Source organism: Solanum dulcamara, chromosome 3 (genome assembly GCF_947179165.1).
Source record: "Solanum dulcamara chromosome 3, daSolDulc1.2, whole genome shotgun sequence".
Classification (NCBI taxonomy): domain Eukaryota; kingdom Viridiplantae; phylum Streptophyta; class Magnoliopsida; order Solanales; family Solanaceae; genus Solanum; species Solanum dulcamara.
In genome coordinates, this window is record NC_077239.1 from 1001486 (window position 1) to 1023684 (window position 22199).

The window sequence follows — 22199 nt, forward strand, 5'->3', positions numbered from 1 at the left end:
TAATTTATTAATTTTTTTCTAATTGAAGTAGAATAAACATTTATTAATAAAAAAAATATTATTAAGAAACAAATGTGTTAAAAAAAAAATTATTTATTTAAAAAGGATATTTTTATCCATTAAATAACAATAAGGACATTTTTTAACCAAAGTATTGATGAAAAGGATATTTTTGAACCAAATTATAAATAAGGGATATTTTTATTCATTTCAAATAATTTAAAAATATTTTTAACCATTTTCACTTCTTATTGACAATGGGGAAATTAAGAACACACCATACGGAGGAAGTATTGATAATAAATATTTTCCACTAGAATAACTTGAAAGAATCAGTTGAAAAACTATTATTTATTTAAATGGGGTGTTAATATAATAAATTGAGTCTTTTGGGGGAGTTTATATTTCGATTATTTTGAGGAATTTTAGAGAATATATAAAGTGATTTTGGAGATTTAGACTCTTATATAAAGTAACTTATAAATTTCATATTTATGTTAATTGAGGTTTATACTCCGTTTATATAAAGCAAAATGAATATATTATGTATTATTTTATAATAAATTTTAACTCAATCTATAATAAATAATCTAGATGTGCTTATATGCATTCACTTAATTAAGTTAAGCGATACTCATAATCTATAATATATTTTAATCCAATTTATATCGGGAAAAAATAAATTATGATTACCAATAACAAAATATACGTTTTAGATTTATGTAATCTGTGAATTTCCATCCAAATCCCAATATCCCACAATCTAAACTGATTTTTTTCACAGCATATAAAGCACGATTTTCCGCCCACTCACTCACTCTCTCTCTACTAACAGAATTCGCTAACGCATTTTCTCTCTCTATAATTTTCAGTTTGCTTTAGCTACATTCCTCTGTTACACAAAAACGTAACTGAATTTTCCGACGTCGGTTTTTCCCCTGAACAATGGCGTCGCTGTACGTCGGCGACCTTCACGACTCCGTGACCGACGGCCAACTCTTCGAAGCATTCTCGGAGTTCAAAAACCTCGCTTCAGTTCGCGTCTGTCGCGACTCTTCTACCGGACGTTCCCTCTGTTACGGCTACGTAAACTTCATTTCTCCTGAAGACGGTATATACTGTTAATTTTTCTGTTCGGTTTTCTTCTTTCGAATTATGTGCGAAATTCAGTTTGATATTTGTTTGCATGGAGGATTCCGATCAGAATTTCGTGTTTTGGATTTTTATATGACTGATCAATGCGGAAATTCGAGACTGAGATATGTATTTACGGAGTAGTTACTTTACGCTATTTTATTCCTAAGAATGCAGCTGATTTTTTTCATTACGGTATATACTGTACTGTTTTGTAACACGTGTTCTGTTAATTTTTCTGTTCAGCTTTCTTCGTTCGAATTTTGTGCGAAATTCAGTTTGACGATTGTTTGCATGACGGATTCCGATAAGAATTCCGTGTTTTGATTTTTTATATGACTAGGCGGAGGTTCGAACTGAGATATGTATTTACGGAGTAGTACTAAATTTTATTCCTAAGAAATTGTGCGAAATGCAGTTTTTCTTTACTTTTATTTTCTTGTTTCTGTATCCGCCATTATGCATCCTATATGTGTGTAAATGAATTTGTTCCTTGAGGCTAATTGTGGGATTCACTCAAGAACCTATTGGTTTAGGTAAATATGTTATGCACCTGATTGTGAATATACATTTATAAAAGGAAAACGACAGGGTTAGATTTCTTTATGTTATTGCAAAATAAGGAGAAGTTGGCGCTTTTTTGTTTATGTATATGAAATATGAAGGACAATGACGGGATTGGATTTCCACTCGTATGTAAGGAATGTAGATTTCATTGATGGAGTTGTATTTAGTGGAAATAGGATGGTGTTCAGACTTCAGACTCCAGAAATGAAGTCTTTACAGTGAGCCCTCCCCTGTCTGGCTGGATTGATTGGGGAAGGGTCAATTTCATCCCGAATCATTGAGAATAGATCAATAAAACAATCAGATTGTCTGAGAGTTAGAGGAAGAAGCTATAGTGCTGGTTGGTGAGTTCTTTGTTTGTTACTAGTATTTATTTATTTTGTTGTGGTTGCTCCTGCATGCTATTTCGTCAAGCTATGCATCTACTTATATGATGGTTATATCTTGCGATCGAGGGAAGATTAACTGAAAATATTGAGGATTTTATGATGTTGATTAGTAATGGAATGATCTTCTCTGCTGTGAGTCATTTCAGTGGACTATAATGAATTGTAATTTGAGATTTTGTTGCTATAATTGGTCAAGTTGTTTGTTTTTTGGTGTGAGTAATCTGGTAGTTCTTTCAATGAAGTCCATCAGTGAGTAGTGTGGTCTTTTGATGGACTGTTACGCCAGCCTTGATGTTTTATGGAACACTGGTGAATTCACTAAATGGAGGTTATCTGAATGATTTTTCTTGGTTTTGTTTATTTTAATTTGATTAATTTGTTGTCTAGTTTCTGTTTTGTGGAATGTTGAGGACCAGTGAGTTGCTCATTTTGTCTTCTCATTCACTGTTCTTCTTACATTTTGTCACTTAATGTTGTTTCCGTTCAAGAAACATTGTCCGTATGATCTGATCTATGATTTTTTATCTCAAGTATGAACTAACCTTTTAAAATTGTACAAGTTGTATCATCTTTTTTCTTAATTGCCTGAGAAAGCTGTGGTTTTCCTGCTCTGTGAGAGGAACAAATCAGCTCATGAACTTTTTTTGCGGTAAGCATTTATCAAGCTTCATGTTCTGGACCAGCGACTCAAGGGACAATGATTGCAAACGCAGAACTTTTGTCTAATTTTGGTTGCTTCTGATTTGTTATTGTGTATGTCTGACTTTCTTTTCCTCGGAATTCTGTGTGAGTTTATTTTTCACTTGGAAAGCTTCTACTGTCTTTTAAACTGTGAACAGCTGTGCGTGCTATTGAGGTGAAAAATCATTCCACTCTCAATGGAAAAGTTATAAGGGTTAGTTGGTCCCGTCGTGATTCTGATGTGAGAAGAAGTGGAACTGGAAATGTGTTCATCAAGGTACCTTTTTAGGACTGGATAGCAGTCATTCATTTTGAGAAATTAATAGACTTTTTTTTCCTTATCACTTTGATCAATGATTTGGGATTTTTCTGCAGAATCTAAATGATACAATTGACAGTGCGAAGCTTGAAGAAATATTCCAGAAGTTTGGAAATATCTTATCCTGTAAAGTTGCCGTTTCTGAGGATGGAAGGAGTAAAGGATATGGCTTTGTCCAGTTTGAGACTGAGGACAGTGCAAGCGCTGCTATTGAGGAGCTCAATGGATCTGTGGTTGGAGGAAAGGAGATGTACGTGCAATTCTCTCTCTCTGTTATAATTTATAGTGAACCTGATGAACTTTGATAGAGTATACAGAAACAATTATTTTTCTTGCACGCTTTTAATCCTATTTTGTCCCCAAATTTTTATCCATTTATGGATAGGTATGTAGGTAAGTTCGTCAAAAAGAGTGACCGGATTCTGCCCAGCCCTGATGAGAAATATACAAATTTGTTCATCAAGAACCTGGGTCTTGACATTACAGAAGAGCATCTTAGAGAGAAGTTCTCTGAATTTGGGAAAATTATTAGCTTGGTCATTACGAAAGATGAGAATGGAGGTTCAAAAGGTTTTGGTTATGTAAACTTTGAGAATCCAGATGATGCTAGGAGAGCAAGGGAAGCTATGAATGGAACAAAACTTGGTAGGTTTTGACTTTGTCTTGCTGTTGTATTCTCAAATGTAACTAACAGCTAGAGTATTCAAGAATCTGTACATGACCTGTATACATTGGGCAGGCTGCAAGATCTTGTATGTAGCAAGAGCACAAAAGAAAACAGAGCGCGAACAGATATTGAGGCGTTTGTTTGAGGAGAGAAGGAAGGCACAACTTATTAAGTTCCAGGTATCTTTGTTTCTCATTTCCTCATTCAAAAGATATATGTTACTGTAGAAAAGATGCGTTACTGTATTGTATTTTCCACCTTTTGATCACGATTAATGTCGTCATAGGGTTCAAATGTGTACGTCAAAAATATCGATGGTGATGTCAAGGATCATGAGTTGCGTGAATTGTTCAGTCAATGTGGCAAAATCACTTCTGCAAAACTTATGCTAGATGAAAAAGGAGTCAGTAGGGGCTTTGGATTTGTATGTTTTTCCACACCAGAAGAGGCCAATAAAGCAGTGAATACTTTTCATGGTAAGTTATATATCTTTTTACACGGTCTAGATCATGGTGAATGCCAAGGCGCTGAATTTTGTTTCATATGAGCTAGCACTTACAATAAATTTTGGTGCTATCTAACAACTTCTTTCCTATTATGCTTTTGAGCACACATTACAGCTTAAGTAAATTAGTAGTAATACTTTACACTGTTTTCTAACTTTCTAAAGGAGGTGTCAGAAATAATGAAGCCTTACAGGGTGGATAGAGTTCCTGAATGACTCTATCAATATGGATATACTCATGAAATTCAGAGTTAAGGGGTTATAGAACTCCAGCATTTTAATGCAGAAATTTATTTTGCTGTGCAGAAATGCATGTCTCTGCCAAATTCCTCATGACTTAACTTTTGATCCCGTAATGCCTATATGGGTACCATGTCGGGCAAGAAATCTAAATGTTAACGATTTTCTGTTGTTTGGTTGTTCTAATTGAGTTGGGGCTAATTGTCCCACATATGGTTCAGTTATGGTGCTTGCTGCACTTGTCAATAGACTAGGCTTCTCAATGATGCTAAATTTCAAACCTAGTTTTTCTTCTTTTATGGCTCCTTTTCCCTTCTTTTCTCTGCATGAACACAGTTGATTTTTGGTTTCTGCTTTTTTTTAATACCTCTGCACTAAAGGGTTTAACCTTTGACTAGTCTCGTGGATGGTACATGTATTCTTCATCATGGCAGTTTCTAAGCTCTTATTTTTAATTACTATTCTGAAATCTGTGATCAACGTGTTTCCTAGTGTTGTAGCATTTTAATTTAGTTGTAAGTGAATTTTTTTCTAGAATAGAAAAACGAGGAATGAAACACAGAAATCTTGGAGAAAAGTAAAGCTATTCCAAGACATTCCCAAACAATAAACTTAATTTCTTAAAAATAAATCACTGCCAGGCTTCCCTAGATTAGTTAGTCAAGTACGTAGTGATACACAACAAGATGTTTTTATGCCATGCCATGCTTGCATCAGCAACAATTCTCTCTCATGAACACAAAAAATTTACTGCTATTTTATGTGTCTCAATTGAACACAGAAAATAAAGGGATTCATTGAAAGAAAATCAACAGATGCCTTTCCATTTCGTTTTCCCTTCAATTTTCTCTCATATTATTCATCTGTTCTTCCGTTTGGCGACTTATATTCTTCCAATGTTATAATTTATTTGTCATATGAGTAAGTTGGTGTCTTCTTTTATTTTTTAGTCCATCTACTTGTTCTTGTTGAGTCAGTACAAGATGAGATGATATCGTTGTAGAAGTCTGGCCTCAAAATTCTTTGTACTGAAAGTTAGAAGATTTCTCTTAAGGTCCTATTAAGTATATTGATGTTGTTAGACATTCCACAGGATTTATGTTTGGCCAAAAGCCATTGTATGTGGCTATTGCTCAAAGGAAAGAGGAAAGGCAAGCTCAATTACAGCTTAAGCATGCACAAGGAATTGCAGGTCTCACCGGATCTTCTGCTTTTTTCCCTGGTGGATATCCCCCTCTGTACTATCCATCCCTTGGTGATCTACAAGTATCTGAACAACCCGGGCTGCTGTATCAGCCTCTGGGTATGAGTCACGGTTGGATGGTTAATGGATTCACAAACTCTATTAGACCTTCTTATCAAACTTCCTTGGTTAGTCCAACTGCAAATAGTCATAATACTTTGGCAATTTTACCACTTCATTAAGTAGTCATTGATATGGTGCTAAATTGGATAATTAGAATCTTGAACTTTTCAGCAGTAGTCCGGAGGCACTAGATTGCATGAGCATGTTTCAGTTTTAAACCTATGATGAAATTGCTTACCACTTTCGTCTCATTTTTTCAGATTCCTAATGCTTCACAATATAGGCAGAATAGGGGAAAGAAGAACGGTCATATGCCAGTTCCAGATGTGCCTTATTGGCAGCAATTGGCCCAATCAGTGGCATCATCAAAACAATCTAGCTATCCCCAAATGGTTAAACTTCTTGCTATCCTTTTTCCATAAATTGGAATCTTGATTGACTGAGTTTTGTATTTGTTGATCTGCTCAGCGGAGTTGTTCAAAATTCCAATTTAGAATGCTTAAGTTGAATGTTTTTCTAACACTCCTCTCTTGAAAATGTGTTACTTGCCTTTTTTTACCTCAATGGGAAAAGATAATGTCCTCAAATGCCTATTCAGAATAGTTATTAATCCTTTTGCTAGGATGAGGTCAATATTTTTTTATTTGGTTTTCAATTCCGTGTACTGATTTATGTTTCTTTTTTTGGTGTTTTTCATATAATCTTTTTGTCTGAATCTTCTGATCATTATTCATGTATTTGAAAAACTAGGCCTTCACTTAATTAGTGTTAAGTCTCTGATTTTTAGCCGGAGATTGTTTGATTGATTTGAATTATTGTTGCAACTGTAAGTCTGTAACTACTAGTATTACAGTATCATAAATCATTCAGCCCATATTTTCTCTATTTAACTCAAGCATTTTTTTGGTTTTCTTAGCTTATATGATGCAAAATTGTTAGCACTATGCATTTGAAAAGTTTAGATCTTTTCCCATCATTCGATTATCATCTTGTTACTAAACTTCTGCCTGCACTGATTCTTCTTACGAATTAAAGCATGTGAATTGATAAATCCCCAAAATGGGTTCAGCTAAAAGTTAGCTAATTGATTAACCTGAGGTTGCTAACAAAATCTGCATGCTGGTTAGTGAAATTTCTTCCTTTTCCTGTTCTATTCGTCTGAAGGAGTAAATATGGATAAGAACATACAATAGTCTTCCTTTATTTCATTTAATTTTATGAATAAGATCCTGTCATGAAAAATAAATTGTAGTCTGTTTCAAATTGTTGTAAACCATAACTAAGTCTCAGTGCTTCTTTTTTCATTCACTAATATGTGTACATTGATGAGCTTCAAGCTTCCTAATTTTAGTGCATGCCTTCTCCTGGGTGAGAAGTATCCTGAGAAAATTAAAATTTTATTTTGAATGATGGATCACAGCAAGCACCCCTGTTTTAGTAACCCCATAATTTGTATGCTTGGCAGGTCAAATATGCAACAAATGGTCGTGGTAAGAACAAAGGATTTGTTTCCTCTGCTGGCACCAGTACAAAAGGATCATTGTCTGAGGTTTCAGACAACCTGAGTGCCATGCTTACTGCTGCGCCTCCTAAGCAGCAGAAACAGATACTTGGAGAGCACCTTTATCCTCTAATTAGTCAACACAAGGTGAACTTATTTCTTGCTTTTTCTCTATCCTTTATAATCCTCCTTTTCTCTTCTATAATAGCTACCCTATGCCACTAATGCAAAATGATTTGTCTGCCACAATTGTTTTGGTTCTTCATAGAGAACCCAAGGGGTAGATAAACATTTGAAAGAGGGCTTGATCCATCTCTGACAATTTTACTGATGTTGGTGTGGGTGATCAGTCAAGAAGCTCTTTGAAGCCATTTAGTTTTGTGCTTCGTTATCCTTTGGATATATAGAGCTGGTCTGGCTTCTGTATTGGTCTTGCTATGGTTCCAGTTACCCTGAGAATTAACAAAACTAATATGCTTTTTGTAGCCCCATCTTGCTGCAAAGGTTACGGGAATGCTCTTGGAAATGGACAACTCAGAGCTTTTATCATTGTTCAAGTCACCAGAATCTCTGGCAGCTATGGTGCAAAAAGCAGTTGAGGTGCTCAAGCTCCCCAAGACTGAAGTTTCTGCTCGAGATTCATGTTTTCCAAATCTTCTCTCTGCTAAGTTGCAGTCAATTTAGCAACGATTATGCAAAAATTGTTTTCCGCAAAGATAGAAGTTTCCATCAGTCTGTGTCACTAGGAAATAAAGCTAGCTGAGTGTAAGTATGGTGGCTACTTGTATCTTGATTTTATGGCTGTTAATACTTATCCAGGCATTCTATCTGATATGACACTATAGAAACAAAATCATTGTAGTTAATGGTACTACTCTATGTCCTCCATCGAACAGGGATACACTGCTATAGCATTTCGGTCCGCAATGTTATCAAGATCTGACTTGAATCACAATGTTTTGAAGTTCTCATTTCTTTTACATGTTATAGGCGTATTCCATTTCATTTTGTCTTTGTCAGATGATATTTGAGAAAGAAGATTGATTCTACGAATAAGGTTGAAGTCTACTAGTGTGTTAGGAAAGATGAAAAAAAAGTCCCCCTCTTTCTTGCTTGAACCTTTTACATCAAACTCAATTCAATAAAGTTCCCCGCACGTCAAGTCTTGTTTTTGGTAATAAATGCACTACAGATGTTTTGTGTATTTGTATTTTTTTTGTTCTTTTGGTAGAGAGTAACAATTATTGCAAGCGAAAATAAACGAGAGCGTACGGTGCTATTTCCATTTTGTTCTTATTGATCATGTTTCAGGGAAGACTTTTAATGTACAAGACAAGTAAATTGTGTTCTATTTAAAGGTCTTTGTTCGCCCAAGAGCAATAAGCTCTCAGAATACACTCACTTTTTTAAGTCTAGATCACAATTCCACTTCTAGTTTAGATGTTAGTAAAATCAACAAAGCCTTTTTGATATCAGACGCATGGATGGCGATGATGAATCAATGATTCCCTCTATTTCTCCAATGACTTCTCAAACTTGTTTTGCTCCTCTTTGAGATAGCTAGCACTCACCTTCAACCTCTAGATAGCAGTTGCCCTGACACAGCTGGTTTTGTGTAGAAGCAATGCACAATCAGAATCAGCTTGTAACTCGTAGTCATTGGAATCAACTCGTAAGTTCTTCCATTAAGCCCTGTCATTAGAAGCCAAGGATAGAAGTTTGAGAAAAAGGTGGATGCATTTGTTTCTAACACAATTCTGTGTTGTAAATGAAATCACCTGAGAAATATACTGCTCTGCATCAGTTCGCCTAATGAAAAGAATTGCATGACGAGCAAGGTTGGCTAGTTGGTCGCTGAGGACAACATTACCAATGTCATCGAGCACTCTCACTTTAATATAGGGATCTTTTGGAGGCACCATATCCTGTGAAAAGCAAACATAAGGAAACCAAAGGAACTTGGCCAAGTCTCTATCATTTGAACTGCCCAAAAAAAATTACAAGGAAAGCAGTCCCTTGCAGAATGAAGGTTTCCCTGAACATTCACAAATCACCTACATCTAACCCCACCATCCCAATCCCAAGGAAAAAAAGAAAAGAAAAATCACACACGAAGGAGTGATATCATATTTGTGCTTGTCAATGTAGTGCAGCTTCGTCCCAGTGGATATCTATTCTCTCAAACAGCAACCTAAGGAATCTCTCTTTCCACATGAGGTTTAAGGGATAAGGTCTTCTGGAAACCTTTTGAAGTGGGCAAACCAAGTCAAAGAAAGAAGCAACTTTCCCAGGACAAGAGAAGCTCAATTTCAAAGATACAAGGAAGTTGGACTAGTTATTAGACCAACTATTTCAAGCTCTCTCTCAAACCCAGCCAAAGGAGCACATCTAGTTGAAAGACTCTCATTCTTATTTAGAACGGGAAGATCTTTCAGTTTGTAAAAGCTTGAGCTTGTAGTGTTTTATTTGAGCACGTTGAACTTCTGATAATCTTTTCAGAGATAGTTCTAGTCCAATCATTGATATAGTTATCCGAAGCTTAAAGTTAAATGCAATGAGCAAATTTGATAAAAGAAAGAAACAGAAAAGGAAAATCTGCCACCCTCCTAACAGATCACCATTCACACTCCAATCCAAGCTTCCTTTCCACAGCAACATAGATGAGAGTGCAACAATTGGGAAAATGTGCTGATATGCTATGGAGAGTGACATTTCTTTTGCACCCACCTAGAGCTAAAAAGTACTTGTTGGAGAGCATCGTTTGGCCAGGACCCCTCAATGTTACGAACTTCAAGAAATAACTTTAGCTTCAGATATATCAATTTTCAGACTTACTGACACTTCATAAGAACCAGAGATCCATGAGCTAAACAAAACAGGCACTAAATATTTGCATCTACACAACAAAAGAAAACAGAACAAGACACTATTTAGAAGTGAATCAAGAGACGTTTAATGGACAGTTACCCTTTTTCTGCAGTTTGGATTCAAGTACTAATAAGTCAAGACCTACAGAATGTCACTCTTTCCAAAACAAAATTTAGCAATTCCACATATTGCTCCTGAATAGTCACATATTATAATAATTAACCTTTTCGAAGGAGGGCAATGCAAAATTTTCTTCTAGGAGATCATACTATTTTAGGAATTCCAAGTGTACAGAAAACATGTCCTGGTTTGGTTATCAAAACAAGATAACATATCCTGGTTAGGACTTAGAAGCAAGAGTCTACTTTCTCCAATTTCAGGCATAATTAGTATTTGTTAGGTGTGCAAAAGTCAATTCACTATAGTCTTTTATCAATATATCAGGACACAAATAAGATGTTATGAGAAGAACACTTACCACCCCTAAATCGAGATCAAGTCTTGACATGTACGATTGGATAGTTGCAGCATGATTCTTAAAATATTCTTTCTCTGAGGTACTAAGCTTCTCTTCAATTTCTTCTGGGAGGACACGCTCAAGGGTCCATCCCAATCTTCGAACAACTTCTGCTCGATTATATCTAAAGAATGAACAAGAAAGAAAGTTGACAACAAACATTAGAGATACAGGCAAGATCAGGAATATATGATATTTTCTCAAGGACAACGCTGAAGCTAACTGTTACTCACACATAAGCCATCAGACAACGCTTGTTGCGAGTGAGAGACTGATGATGGATAAGCAGCCCATGGTAATTATCGTCTTTGGGGAGCTCTGTATTGGCATTTCTATCAGCCTCAGGTGGCTCGTTGTCATCAGGTGATTCGTTATTTGAAACTGCATCATTTTGAGTTGGTCGGTTTGCACTTGAACTTTCTGCAGGAGTTTTTGCATTCATTTTCCTGTGTCAAACTCAAGATGGATAAGGTCTGACAACAAAGTTGTACACCATTTGGCACTTAGAGAAGAATACACATGAGTAAGGAAAGAATGACTTTTTGTTGTGAAACACACTGTCAACATGCTGGATTTGACTCAATTTCAGAAATGAACTGAGACTAATCCAAGTTGATGTGTGATATTTGATGAAATTATATACCTTGGAATCTAGTGTACAACTGGACCTCAAATCAAACAGTTCGTCATTAGGATACTCATGCAGTAAGATGTAGCCAATTTAATGGAAGGAATGGAAAGTTGGGAGGACAAGCACGCATCAGATTTCAGAAGCAGCAAAGTTGAAAGCTTCAGAAAATACTAACATAGCACCTGGGTGCTATATGACACAAATCTTCTGAGAGCTTCGTGCCTAGGCACTAGCATGGCACAAACCTTGAGGCTCCAGTACTTAGGTGCCAGACCATAAGCCTAGATGCCATCAGACAAATAGGAGCACAGCGCCAAGTTGCTATCAGACAAATACTGGATCTTAGAGCCTTTTAGGGTTGAACATAGCACTGCAGGAGGGAAAAAAGAGGGAAGGATCTATTTCAACTTGAATTCGTCTTCTACTTTCTTTCCTTTTTCTTTATCTTTTCATGTTAAAGATTCTCATTAGGATGTTCTTTGCTTTTAGACAGAATTAATTCCTCTTTCTTAGGACTGTAATGGATCTTCATGTGTAGTTTGGATTCTTAATATCTTCTTGCTTATTGTTAATGGTTATTCAAAATCTTAATCTTATGTTTCTCATTGCTTGGCCATAATCTAGGTTTGTAAGATGGATCAATTAAATTCTTGGTTGTCATTTAGATTTCTCCAAGGAGCCATTTACCTTCATTTTGATCTTCAAGGTAGACGTTAAGTTTCTTGGGACAGACATATAAAGAATAGATATGGATTTTAACTGGGATACGGAGAGACTACTTTCTTCCTACTATTTCCTTTTTCTTTTTTATTCTTTATACCCAATCCCTTTGTTTTCTCCTTCCACCAGTTGGTTTTCTTAGTTCTAGTTCTTTAGATAGTTTGGACTTGAAACATCAATGAGGCAGACAACTTTTTCTTTATTTTTTCTAAATATGTTGTAATAATATGGGAGATTATAAATAGCTCTGTACATTTTTTAAATAAAGGACTCTTCATTGTATTGTACATTTGAAAATTCTTAGGCCCTTAACACTCCATTGAATTCCCCACACGGTTTTGGGGGAGGGAAATAGGGTTGAGTTAATACATAAAGGGGACAGCACAGGCAAAGACAAAAATAAGAGCTTAAAGAGAGTTAACCGAAAGAATGTAATTGCTGCGCCGAAGCAAGACATAACTTCCAATTGGACCATCTTTACATTAAAGCAAAAACTTCAGAAAATTCAGCATGCTGACATACAAGTATTATGGAGAAGAAAAGCATACGATAGAGCACTGATGAAGTATCTATGTTCAAGGCCTAGATCAAAAGCAAACTGGACAAGAAAACAGGTAAAATAGGACAGACTTCAGGATAGCAGTTAAGAAAATACACGAGATATACTTTGTTCTGTAAATTATTTGCAACAACAAGAATCACTAAAAAAAACTCACCTGACAACTAGCATGTTATGGGTTATACAGGAATAGGGATTGCAGAAATAGATGAAGAACAAACAAAGAAAGCTTAACATAAGTAAAGCTTTAAATATACCTCACCAAGGAATTGAGGTGCAGGAAATGGCTGTTACATTCTTCAAGTACTTGCGTAACTAGGTCAGTCTGCAACGAACAAGAAACTATTCTTTAAATATAAAACTCTAAGTAAATGCCATACCAAATATGTGATGAATCAAAATTTAAATAAGATTCAAGTAGCAGCAAAGAAATTGACCCTACAGAACATCAACTTTATTTTAATGTGAGAAGCACTCATGATCACTCATTTTCTAATAAAACTCCTTAAATGAAGTAAAACCACACATTTAACATTTTGGATGTACGAAAAACCCACTACAGCATTACAACATGCATGATAATGACAAGCATCTACCTGGTTACCTTATTTCTCAAGTGTGAACCCATATATTCTAAATGCAAGATGTTTTCATGTTTCTATTAGCATTCATAACAATAGGTACAAGAAGATAACGTCAAATCTCTTTCACAACCTACCTGGCAATAACGCAAATGATTAAGCTACCTACAATTTAATTTCTAGTAAGCTGAATCAAATATAGAATAAATTGCATACATTAAAAGCTGCAAGCTGCCCAGGTTCACTCTCTGCAAATTCTTGAACTAATTCTCTCCCCTTCTTCCCGTACATTTCTTCCGATTCAAATGGGTCAAGCACTAATCAATATTTTCCTGCAGTCACTGAAGCATTCCTCAAACATGTAATTCTGAAATAGCTTTAAATTGGAAAATGAAATAGTACTTATGCAACTATTTTCTTATATCGGAGTTTCTATCAAGTAGTTTTTCTAAGGTCAGAATAAGAGGATTCCAATTTTTTCGAATATTTTTGACATAACTAATATCAAATAATATCTCTAAAGAGTTATGAAAGTCATGTTTTTTCTTAAAGGCACAATTCTGATCTAGTGACAGTAAATTGAGTTACAAATACAAAAAGAGAATGTTTGTTCAGAGAAAAGAGGGAAAAACAAGTATAAGTTAAGGTTACTCGGGTGAAACGTGAGCTTGTGTTAGCTGTTCATGGACTTTTGTTACAGAGGAAAAGAAAGAAAAGAGATGACATTATAGCACCTAAGCAAAGGCCTAAAACATGTAACGGAGTCTCTCGGATGAGAGTTGCATACATAAATAACCAAAAAAAATCAATAGCAACTAATTGTACACTAAAACTGAATTAAAACATGCAGTTTTACCAATAGAGGAAACAGCTGAAGGAAAAAAAAACAGCTCCAAAAACATCCGGAAGGCAACGTCACTATACTATCAAGCTTTGGAACTGCAAAGTTGATGTCTTTGAAAGCCAAACACATAAAGAGCTCAGTTGGGTCATCCCATTTTGCAAGCCGAGTCAAATTTAGCAAACCCCATAAAAATCACTAAGAATAGGTTGAATTTCAAAATTTGGGGATCTGGGTTTGCTTTAAATCCTTCGAAAATCTCTTGGGTATTTCAGATTTAATAAAAAATTGTCAAAATGGTGAAAAAAATGAAAATTTGAGTTATCTGAAGCATTTCATCAAACATGTAATATGCATAAACACAGAAATTGCTTTCAGGTAAAAATCGAAATCTATTTACGCACCTTAATTTTTGCTCGGATTGAAGATTACAGACAAGAAAGTTGAAGTGTAATTTTTGTAAATTGTTTTCTGCTTCGCCAAAATTTGATTCAAGAATGATTTTTGGCGGGAGTTTCTTCAAGATTCCAAAATTAGCCGCCAAATTCAGAAACTAAAATATATATAAATTTAAAATAGAGTTCGGAAACTACACTTGGACTTCACAAGTTTAAAATAGAGGCAACAAGACCCCACTTAATTAATAGGAGTATTCAGTTTTGGTCCTTTATTTCCCTTTTCTTATGCGCACTTAAATGACTTAAGGTCATTAGGTTTGTACAAATAACCATTTTCATTCCAATTCGCAACATTCCATTAAAGATGGAGAGATCTATCTATCTCATCATAACCCTCAGTTATTAGATCGTCTAGAAGGAATAAATAAAAAAAAATTGATTTCACGAATAGATAATTTTAAAAAATTTAGAAGATAAAAATATATTTACAATTATCTTCACAACTCAAACAAATATAAATTCTTAGGTGTAAATTTGTAATGACCCGTTAGGTCATTTTGAGAACTAGTCTTCTCTTTTTCATAAAAGATCATTTCCGTAAATTTTAAATGGAAATTTTGGACTATTCGGTAACTTCGATTAATTAGTTGATGGGTGATTTTAGATAATTAATTAGTTGGTGGACTAAATTAATGATTTAATTAAAACACTATACCACTTGGCCATACATATTAAAAACAAGTTAATAGAATTTAGTATTATTTTATCATTGTGAGTAGTAATTGTCACCGAACTGCAAAAAGAGAAACCTGCAAACAAGAAAGAAAAAGGAAAATTAATTAGTTCAGGTAAGATTTCCAACCAAACTTTACTTCTGTGTGCATATGTTATACGCATGATATTATTGGTGGAAAAGAAAGGGAGAAAACTTTGAGGGAGGACTTATTTTTTTTATTGGAAATCAAAGGAGTGAATTAGCCAGAATGATTGGCCAGTGATTTGAGTAATGAATAGAATGTTCAATTGTAAGTCAATTCTTTTTAAAGTTTTGGACAACACTAGAGAATATACAATTGTTTAAGGGCATGAAAATTAAGTTCTGCAAACGGGTCCGTGAATAATTGATTTCATTTATTATTGTTTTTGTTTTATTTTTCACATTATAATTGAAGTTTTGATAAAATTAGTATACATGATTGAATATTGGATGTATTGTATTATATGAATACCATTAGATTTATGATAATTGGAGGAATTAAGATCTAACCTTGGGCTTAAATAAGAAATATGAGACATGATAAATTAAGTGACATCAAGTTTGAAAATGTGATTATAGATTTGGGTAAGTCTTTGGGTCTAGGCTACACGTATAGTAATATATGTGATGTTAGTTTCGAAATCTTATTATGATTATTTATTTGATTAGATTGTAGTGTTTTGGATACTATTCAGAAAGGGAAGGCTCAAGTTCCGAAGTGATTGCTTGATTATTTGAGGCAAATGAATTTCTAAATCTCAGTTTAAGCTTGTAGATGTTTTATTTCCTTGTTATGTGCACTGGAGAGTAATGAGAATTGGACTGGGTTGTTGACTGTTTGATTGACCTTAAAAATAGAGACGAGGGGTATAAAATGACAATCTAATGATCAGTATTTTGTGTGATCGATGTGATGAGATTATTGACTTATTTTGGACATGTGAAATGTCTATATTGATATGAGATGTGAGAATTATTACTAATCATGTTATTTTTGTGAATGGTATGGACATGGATTGATTACATTGGTTTTGATATATTGTGATGAGACTGAAAATGATATGAAACAAAGGGATCGGGCCACACGCTCCGTGACAGGTATTATGAAACACAAGGGGTCGGGCCACATGCTCCGTGGTAGGATATGTATATTGAGGCGACGGGTCACACGCTCCGTGACAGATTACATAGACAGAAATATTTCCCATGGGTTTCGGACTGTGATTCAGCGGATGTGTACCAATAGGACAAACATGCATTACTTCATTGCATTGCATCTTTATGATATTTGTAAATTTGTGTTTACCTCTTTATTGCTCTGTATATGCTGAACTTGACTTGATATGATTCATTTGATGAGGCTATTGATAAGTATTCGTGAACTGTATTATTGTTATTATTGTACAAGTGTAGAGTTGGGCTGGTTTTATACAGGTTGTTGTGAAGGAGGTTCGGTTGGGAGGATAGGAGTACTTGTATCTATTGAGCTTTGCTTAGTTTTAGTTATCCATTTGTTGAGTACCGTATTATTTGGTACTCACCCCTTTCTTTTACACTTGCGTAGATTGTGAGCCCAGACCTGCTTGATTTCCTAGGGTTTTCTACCAATCCGAGGTTATCATTTCGAGTGTTGGGGTAGCTGTTACATCCATCCAGCGGACACCTCTTACTCTTTCATTTTGTTTTAGTCCTATTCTAGAGACAAAGACATCGTGACTGCGTTTTTTTTTGTACTCCGGTAATGTATTAGTGGCTTGTACACGTGAGGGGATTTTGAGATTATTTACTTGTTTTTGACTAAGTTAAACCTTGCTTTATCTTATTTACTTCCGCATTTAATTTTCATTGGATTTTAGGTTGACTTATCTTGGTGGGTTGAGATGAGTGTCATCACACCCGAATTCGGGTTGTGACAAAATTGTAGACCTATATATGGTGTAAATTGTTTGGTTGGCCATATATTTTGGTAAGAAATCCATAGTAATTTAATAAGCCAACTAATAGTATTCTTGCCTAAAAAAGGAAGTTGATTGCTTAATCTTTACGGAGTTTTATTAATTAAAAATCCAATAACACATTAACCATAAAATATAGTGTAGTAATTAAGTTATGGCCATTATATTAAGCAAAACCAAATCATGATTATACCATTTAGTAATTTTTATTTTCTTAATTATGTCCACTCTCAAAAGCTTATGCCTTCTTTTTGTTTTTTTCCCAACACTTGTGATGAGTGCCTCTTATTGTTTTGTCAAATTGTGACGATGAATATTTATACCGTTTCAAATATTCTTAAAAAAAAAAGGGAAAAGATTGACCAAACATGGTTCTTTCACCCTTAATTTGACGTTTCAAAATTTGAATTTTGAGAGTGTAAAAACATTGCCCTTAGAAATAAGCTCTACAATGCGTGAATTTGGATTTTGTCAAAATTCAATGCGTGTACCGAAGATCAAGGAGGAAATAAAAAATGAACAATTTCAAATATATACAATAAATTAATTAGTTTACAACAAATATAGTCATATTTTATTAAAATAGTCAAAAATCATAGAAAATATACGATGAATACAATATAACTTATCAAAAATCATAGAAAATATGCACTGACTATACAATATAGATTACTTATACATGAGTTATATACTAAATATATATTATGATATATTTTATACATAAAATATACACTGAATATACACCGAATAACTATTCTTTTCTACGTTAATTATCCCAACAAAAAAGGGAAAGATTGACACGTAAAAGATTGACTACGTGTCAAACTACAATTGGATGAACTGATTTTTTTACTATTAGCACTTGGACAAGTATTGGAGTTTGTGGACTTGTGGTCCTCTCAAATTGGGAATCCACCCAAAAGCCCATAAAATATAAAAGAATTATAATCCTGCTAAATAAATACAGTACAATATAAGTAAAAATGTTAGTTGACTTCTATGTTGTTATCTTATGATGTTAATTTAAAACATGTAATAATCAATATTTTAAAAGGCGTTTCGGGGGCGAACTCTTCCAAGCACCTCTTTTGGAGAATTAGAGCCCGTTTGGATTGACTTAAAAAAAGTAATTTTTATATATGAAGTGTTTTTAGAACTTTGAAGTGCTGAAAGTTATTTTTATAAATAAGCAGTTGAGTGTTTGGATAAAAGTGCTTATAATGTGAATTTTAGGGTTAAAAGAATAAAAAAAGATAATTTGAGAATTTAGTTAAAATATAAGGGATATAAAAGTAATTTCCATGGTCAAAGAAAATGACTTTAAGCACTTTGAAAAAAAAAAGTTAGGAATCCTAACTTTTCATTTTTGACTGACTTTAAGAACTTTATGACTTAAAGTCAGCATTAGACAAACACGTCCAAAAGCTAAAAAGGGGCTTTAAGTTGGTTTAAGCCAATCCAAACGGGCTCTTAACATTTTTAGAGAGGCTGAGGAGACAACTTATAATTTGAGTTTGGAACATTTTTTTGTAACATTTTTATCCCTGACTGTGCACGAGAGGTGGGAGCCTCGTGTAGGGTCTGTTCCCTTATAAAAAAAAAAAGAAGCTGATTTACTTTTTTTTTTTTTTTGCAAAGTGCATGACCAAATATAGTACTAAATTCTATTCAAAATTCACAACTACCATATAGTTGGAATCTATAACTTCTTTGTCTTTCATGCTTTTTGGACAAAATAAGGCATCTGATCCCATGGAGAGTTATAGTGGGATGAATAAAATTTCTTGACTCTTGATCATCAGAAGTCTCAGGGTCGAGCCATTGAATGGAAAATATTATGGCATGGAGCTCCTACTTGCTTTAATCGTCTTTACGCGGTGTCAATCTGGGAAAGTCGGACTCCAATGTGGGTATTGGACATCGAATAAAAAAAAGGCAGTAGGATGCACTAAACTCCCACTATGTGCGGGTCTGGGGAAGGGTCGGACCACAAGAATCTATTGTATGCAAACTTACACTGCATTCTGCAAGAGGTTCGAACTCATGACCTTCTAATCACATAACAACAACTTTACCAGTTACGCCAAAACCCCTTCTCAACTTTTTCAGTGTAATGAAAAGAAGCATCTGATCCAAACCTCAAACCTCTATATCTTCTCAACTTTTTCCAGTGTAACGAAACAACATACAGTCTTTTCAGGCATAATTTTCAGTAAAACAAAAAAGATCCATGCCTTTTATAAAATTCTTCTTTACACTAATATGAATATTCAAAGACTAAGACCAACTGACTCTTTTTTCTAGGACTATGATACTTCTAACTAACCTCAATAAGCTCTTCTTGATCAACTATTTCACTTACGCAGTGAAGTTGCTGAACAACATCTTTCATGCAGGGTCTCTCTGCCTTCGTTTCTCTTAAACACGAAAGTGCAAGCGCCAAGAACGAGTCCATACCAGTCGTTACATTAGTCAAAGGCTCCTCGCCAAGCAAGCGCCTGTCCACTACTTCCATAACTGAACCATGGTTTTCTTGCTGAATGACATAAGAAACCAAGTTGACACTATTTTCGTCTCGTGAGAAATCAACTGCCTTCTGAGAAGTAAGAAGTTCTAGTAACACAACCCCAAAGCTGTAAACATCACTTTTATCAGTTAGCTGATAATTGCGAAAATATTCAGGGTCCAAGTACCCTAACGTACCCTGAGCACAAGTAGATACATGACTCAACCCTGGACAAGCCAATCTTGATAGCCCAAAGTCGGAAACTTTGGCATTGAATTCGTTATCCAGGAGTATGTTTGTAGATTTGACATCTCTATGGTAGATGGGAGGGTAAGCAGCTGAGTGAAGATAAGACAATGCTTCTGCAGTTTGTGAAGCAATTTTCAACCTTGTTTTCCAGTCAAGAAAGGTGGAGTACTTACCATGTAGATGATCGTGGAGGGTTCCATTGGAAATGTATTCGTAAATCATCAAAGGCTGTTCAGCTTCTATGCAGCATCCTAAAAGCTTGACCAGGTTCCTGTGATTGACTTGAGAAAGTATCGCTACTTCATTGAGTACTTGTTGAGTGCTCTTGACATTTCCCACTTTGGCTAACTTTACTGCTACAATCGTTCCATCGTGAAGCTCGCCTTTATAAACTTCTCCGAAACCGCCATGGCCCAATATTCTGTCTTTTGAGAATCCATTTGTAGCTTTCTTCATCTCCTTAAGACAAAACATCCTGGACGGTTTTCCACTGTTGTTTGATTTTAGAATGTCTTCTCTTGCCTTGGCAAGCCTAGCCCTGGCTGAGAATCTTCCTGATTTTTTCAAAGCCACTGCAATCACCACAACAGCAAAAGCCGAAAACAAGGCAATCCCAATCGATATATTTAATACAGAACCTGAGTGTTTCTTCTTCATGCAATTTCCTAGACTTTGGTTCCAATAGTAGTCACGATTGCAAAAACAGCGAAAGACACCATTTTTACCAGAAGGTGAACATGTCGAAGCACCAGAGCAATCAGATTGTGATTTACAGTGTGGCTCAGGTGGAGGAGACCATTGAATTTCCAATCCCTCCTCCCATTCATTAGCCTGCTTCTTAGCATCCAAGTGTAGAATGCTTCTAAATGCTTGGCAACCTGAGATATGCAGGCGTATCTTGTATGCTGAGGGCATACCGCCAGCAATAAATGTGCAACATGGATCAACATCACTTGCACACTGAAGTTCCCTTTTAGTATCTACATGTCCAGAGCTATGCAGATATTTATGGCACAAGCTAGAAGATGTGCAATTTAAAGGGGATACTAGAAGCCGAGGAGAACAGTTAAATAAGAATATAGTGTTAGAAGAAGTAACGTTAAACGGAAGAGTCTGGTTCAACCACAGTCCCTCACTCACTGACATGTCTTGTGTAACACAGGTACCAGGTAACCAAGGTGATGGTTGCACCACCATATGCTGGAACGAAGCCATAATTCTGAGGATGACATAAGAGCTTCCATTAAGGGTATTAAGATAGAGCCTGTGAGAATGAGGATCACAACGAATAGAATAGTCAGGGTTGCCACAGTTGGGATTCGTGCTCAAGGGATATGGAACTTCTAGAGAACCACAGTTTGGACATGTCTTTTGGGAACAAGAGTAACAAAGGAAGTGGAGTAACAGTAAGATATACAGGTTAGTTTTCCTCCTGTAAAGTATAGTCATGGTCATTTTGCGAGAGCAAAGAAGAGGTTGAAAATATTATGGTAGAAAGGATTTCATAAGTGGGTAAATATAGGCAAAGGAAAGAGAATAAAGTGAGTGAATGAAAAATGGAAAAAAGGTATTTGAAGGAATCTAGTTAAAGCAAAAAGATTTGTCAATCATTGGGCAAAGGGATTCTTATCTTAAGGTGACAACCAAACAAAGGCCAGTCCAATGCACTAAGCTCCCGCTATGTGCGGGGTCCGAGGAACGGCCAGACCACAAGGGTCTATTGTGCGCAGTCTTACTCTGTATTTCTTCCTCTAGAATATTTTTATCATACCTGCAATTCAATTGCCACTTGCCTAGAAAGAGGTCTATACTCTTTGCTTATTAAAGAACGAACTTGCCTAAGAAGGATAACGACAGAGAAACAATTTCTAAGGATGATTTCAGTTCTGCATAATTAATTAGCAAGTTGTCAACAGATATACATGAGTAGCAGTCCACTATTACTTCATCATTGTCTAACAATGCAGCCTGCAAGAAATATGTGAGCGGCTGTGCCAATATAAAATTCAGTAACTAAAATCTATAAAGAGAGAAAACCGCAAGCCATAATGAGAAGTATAAGCCATCTTGGTAGACACTATAAATGTCATAATCTAGACAATGAGAAGCTAAGGATTTGTCCAAGACGGTGAAATTTGACACCTAAATGACTTCTACAGAGCTGAATTTGTCCTAAACTAAGTCTTAATATTCTTTGTACTATTTATATCTCTGGGAACTAGTTGCTTCCCTCCTGGTTGATTCAATTATCTATATCAGAATTTTCTCACTGGCATTTCTTTGGGGTTATTCTTGAGCAAGTCCTTCA

At 35.3% G+C, this 22199-nt stretch overlaps 3 protein-coding genes across 7 annotated transcripts; 1 reads left to right on the forward strand and 2 right to left on the reverse strand.

Annotated features, from left to right (window-relative positions):
* Positions 1–794: 794 nt before the first annotated feature.
* LOC129881399 (polyadenylate-binding protein 7-like) lies at positions 795–8264 on the forward strand. Its single transcript, XM_055955608.1, has 10 exons — positions 795–1111; positions 2930–3048; positions 3147–3340; positions 3476–3735; positions 3830–3936; positions 4044–4233; positions 5596–5873; positions 6069–6200; positions 7274–7456; positions 7796–8264. The coding sequence occupies exons 1-10, from the start codon at positions 946–948 to the stop codon at positions 7991–7993; spliced, it is 1827 nt and encodes a 608-aa protein (XP_055811583.1). The 5' UTR covers positions 795–945; the 3' UTR covers positions 7994–8264.
* A 308-nt stretch (positions 8265–8572) lies between these two features.
* Positions 8573–14574, reverse strand: LOC129882065 (uncharacterized). Of its 3 annotated transcripts, none has more exons than XM_055956201.1 (7): positions 14431–14574; positions 13402–13517; positions 12862–12929; positions 10928–11140; positions 10656–10818; positions 9088–9234; positions 8573–9001 (listed from the first exon to the last, which is right to left on the reverse strand). In XM_055956201.1, exons 2-7 carry the CDS (start codon positions 13474–13476, stop codon positions 8975–8977), a joined length of 693 nt encoding a protein of 230 aa, XP_055812176.1. In that variant the 5' UTR covers positions 13477–13517; positions 14431–14574; the 3' UTR covers positions 8573–8974. The 3 variants fall into 3 exon arrangements, with proteins under 3 accessions (XP_055812176.1, XP_055812175.1, XP_055812177.1); XM_055956200.1 differs by having other exon boundaries at positions 13402–13526; positions 14431–14573; XM_055956202.1 differs by lacking the exon at positions 14431–14574 and adding an exon at positions 14042–14109.
* Positions 14575–19264: 4690 nt separating this feature from the next.
* Positions 19265–22148, reverse strand: LOC129882066 (wall-associated receptor kinase-like 20). 3 transcript variants are annotated; one of them, XM_055956204.1, is made up of 2 exons: positions 20530–22148; positions 19265–20445 (listed from the first exon to the last, which is right to left on the reverse strand). In XM_055956204.1, exons 1-2 carry the CDS (start codon positions 21344–21346, stop codon positions 19454–19456), a joined length of 1809 nt encoding a protein of 602 aa, XP_055812179.1. In that variant the 5' UTR covers positions 21347–22148; the 3' UTR covers positions 19265–19453. The 3 variants fall into 3 exon arrangements, with proteins under 3 accessions (XP_055812179.1, XP_055812178.1, XP_055812180.1); XM_055956205.1 differs by having other exon boundaries at positions 19667–19769; positions 19840–22148; XM_055956203.1 differs by having other exon boundaries at positions 19265–22148.
* Positions 22149–22199: the final 51 nt, after the last annotated feature.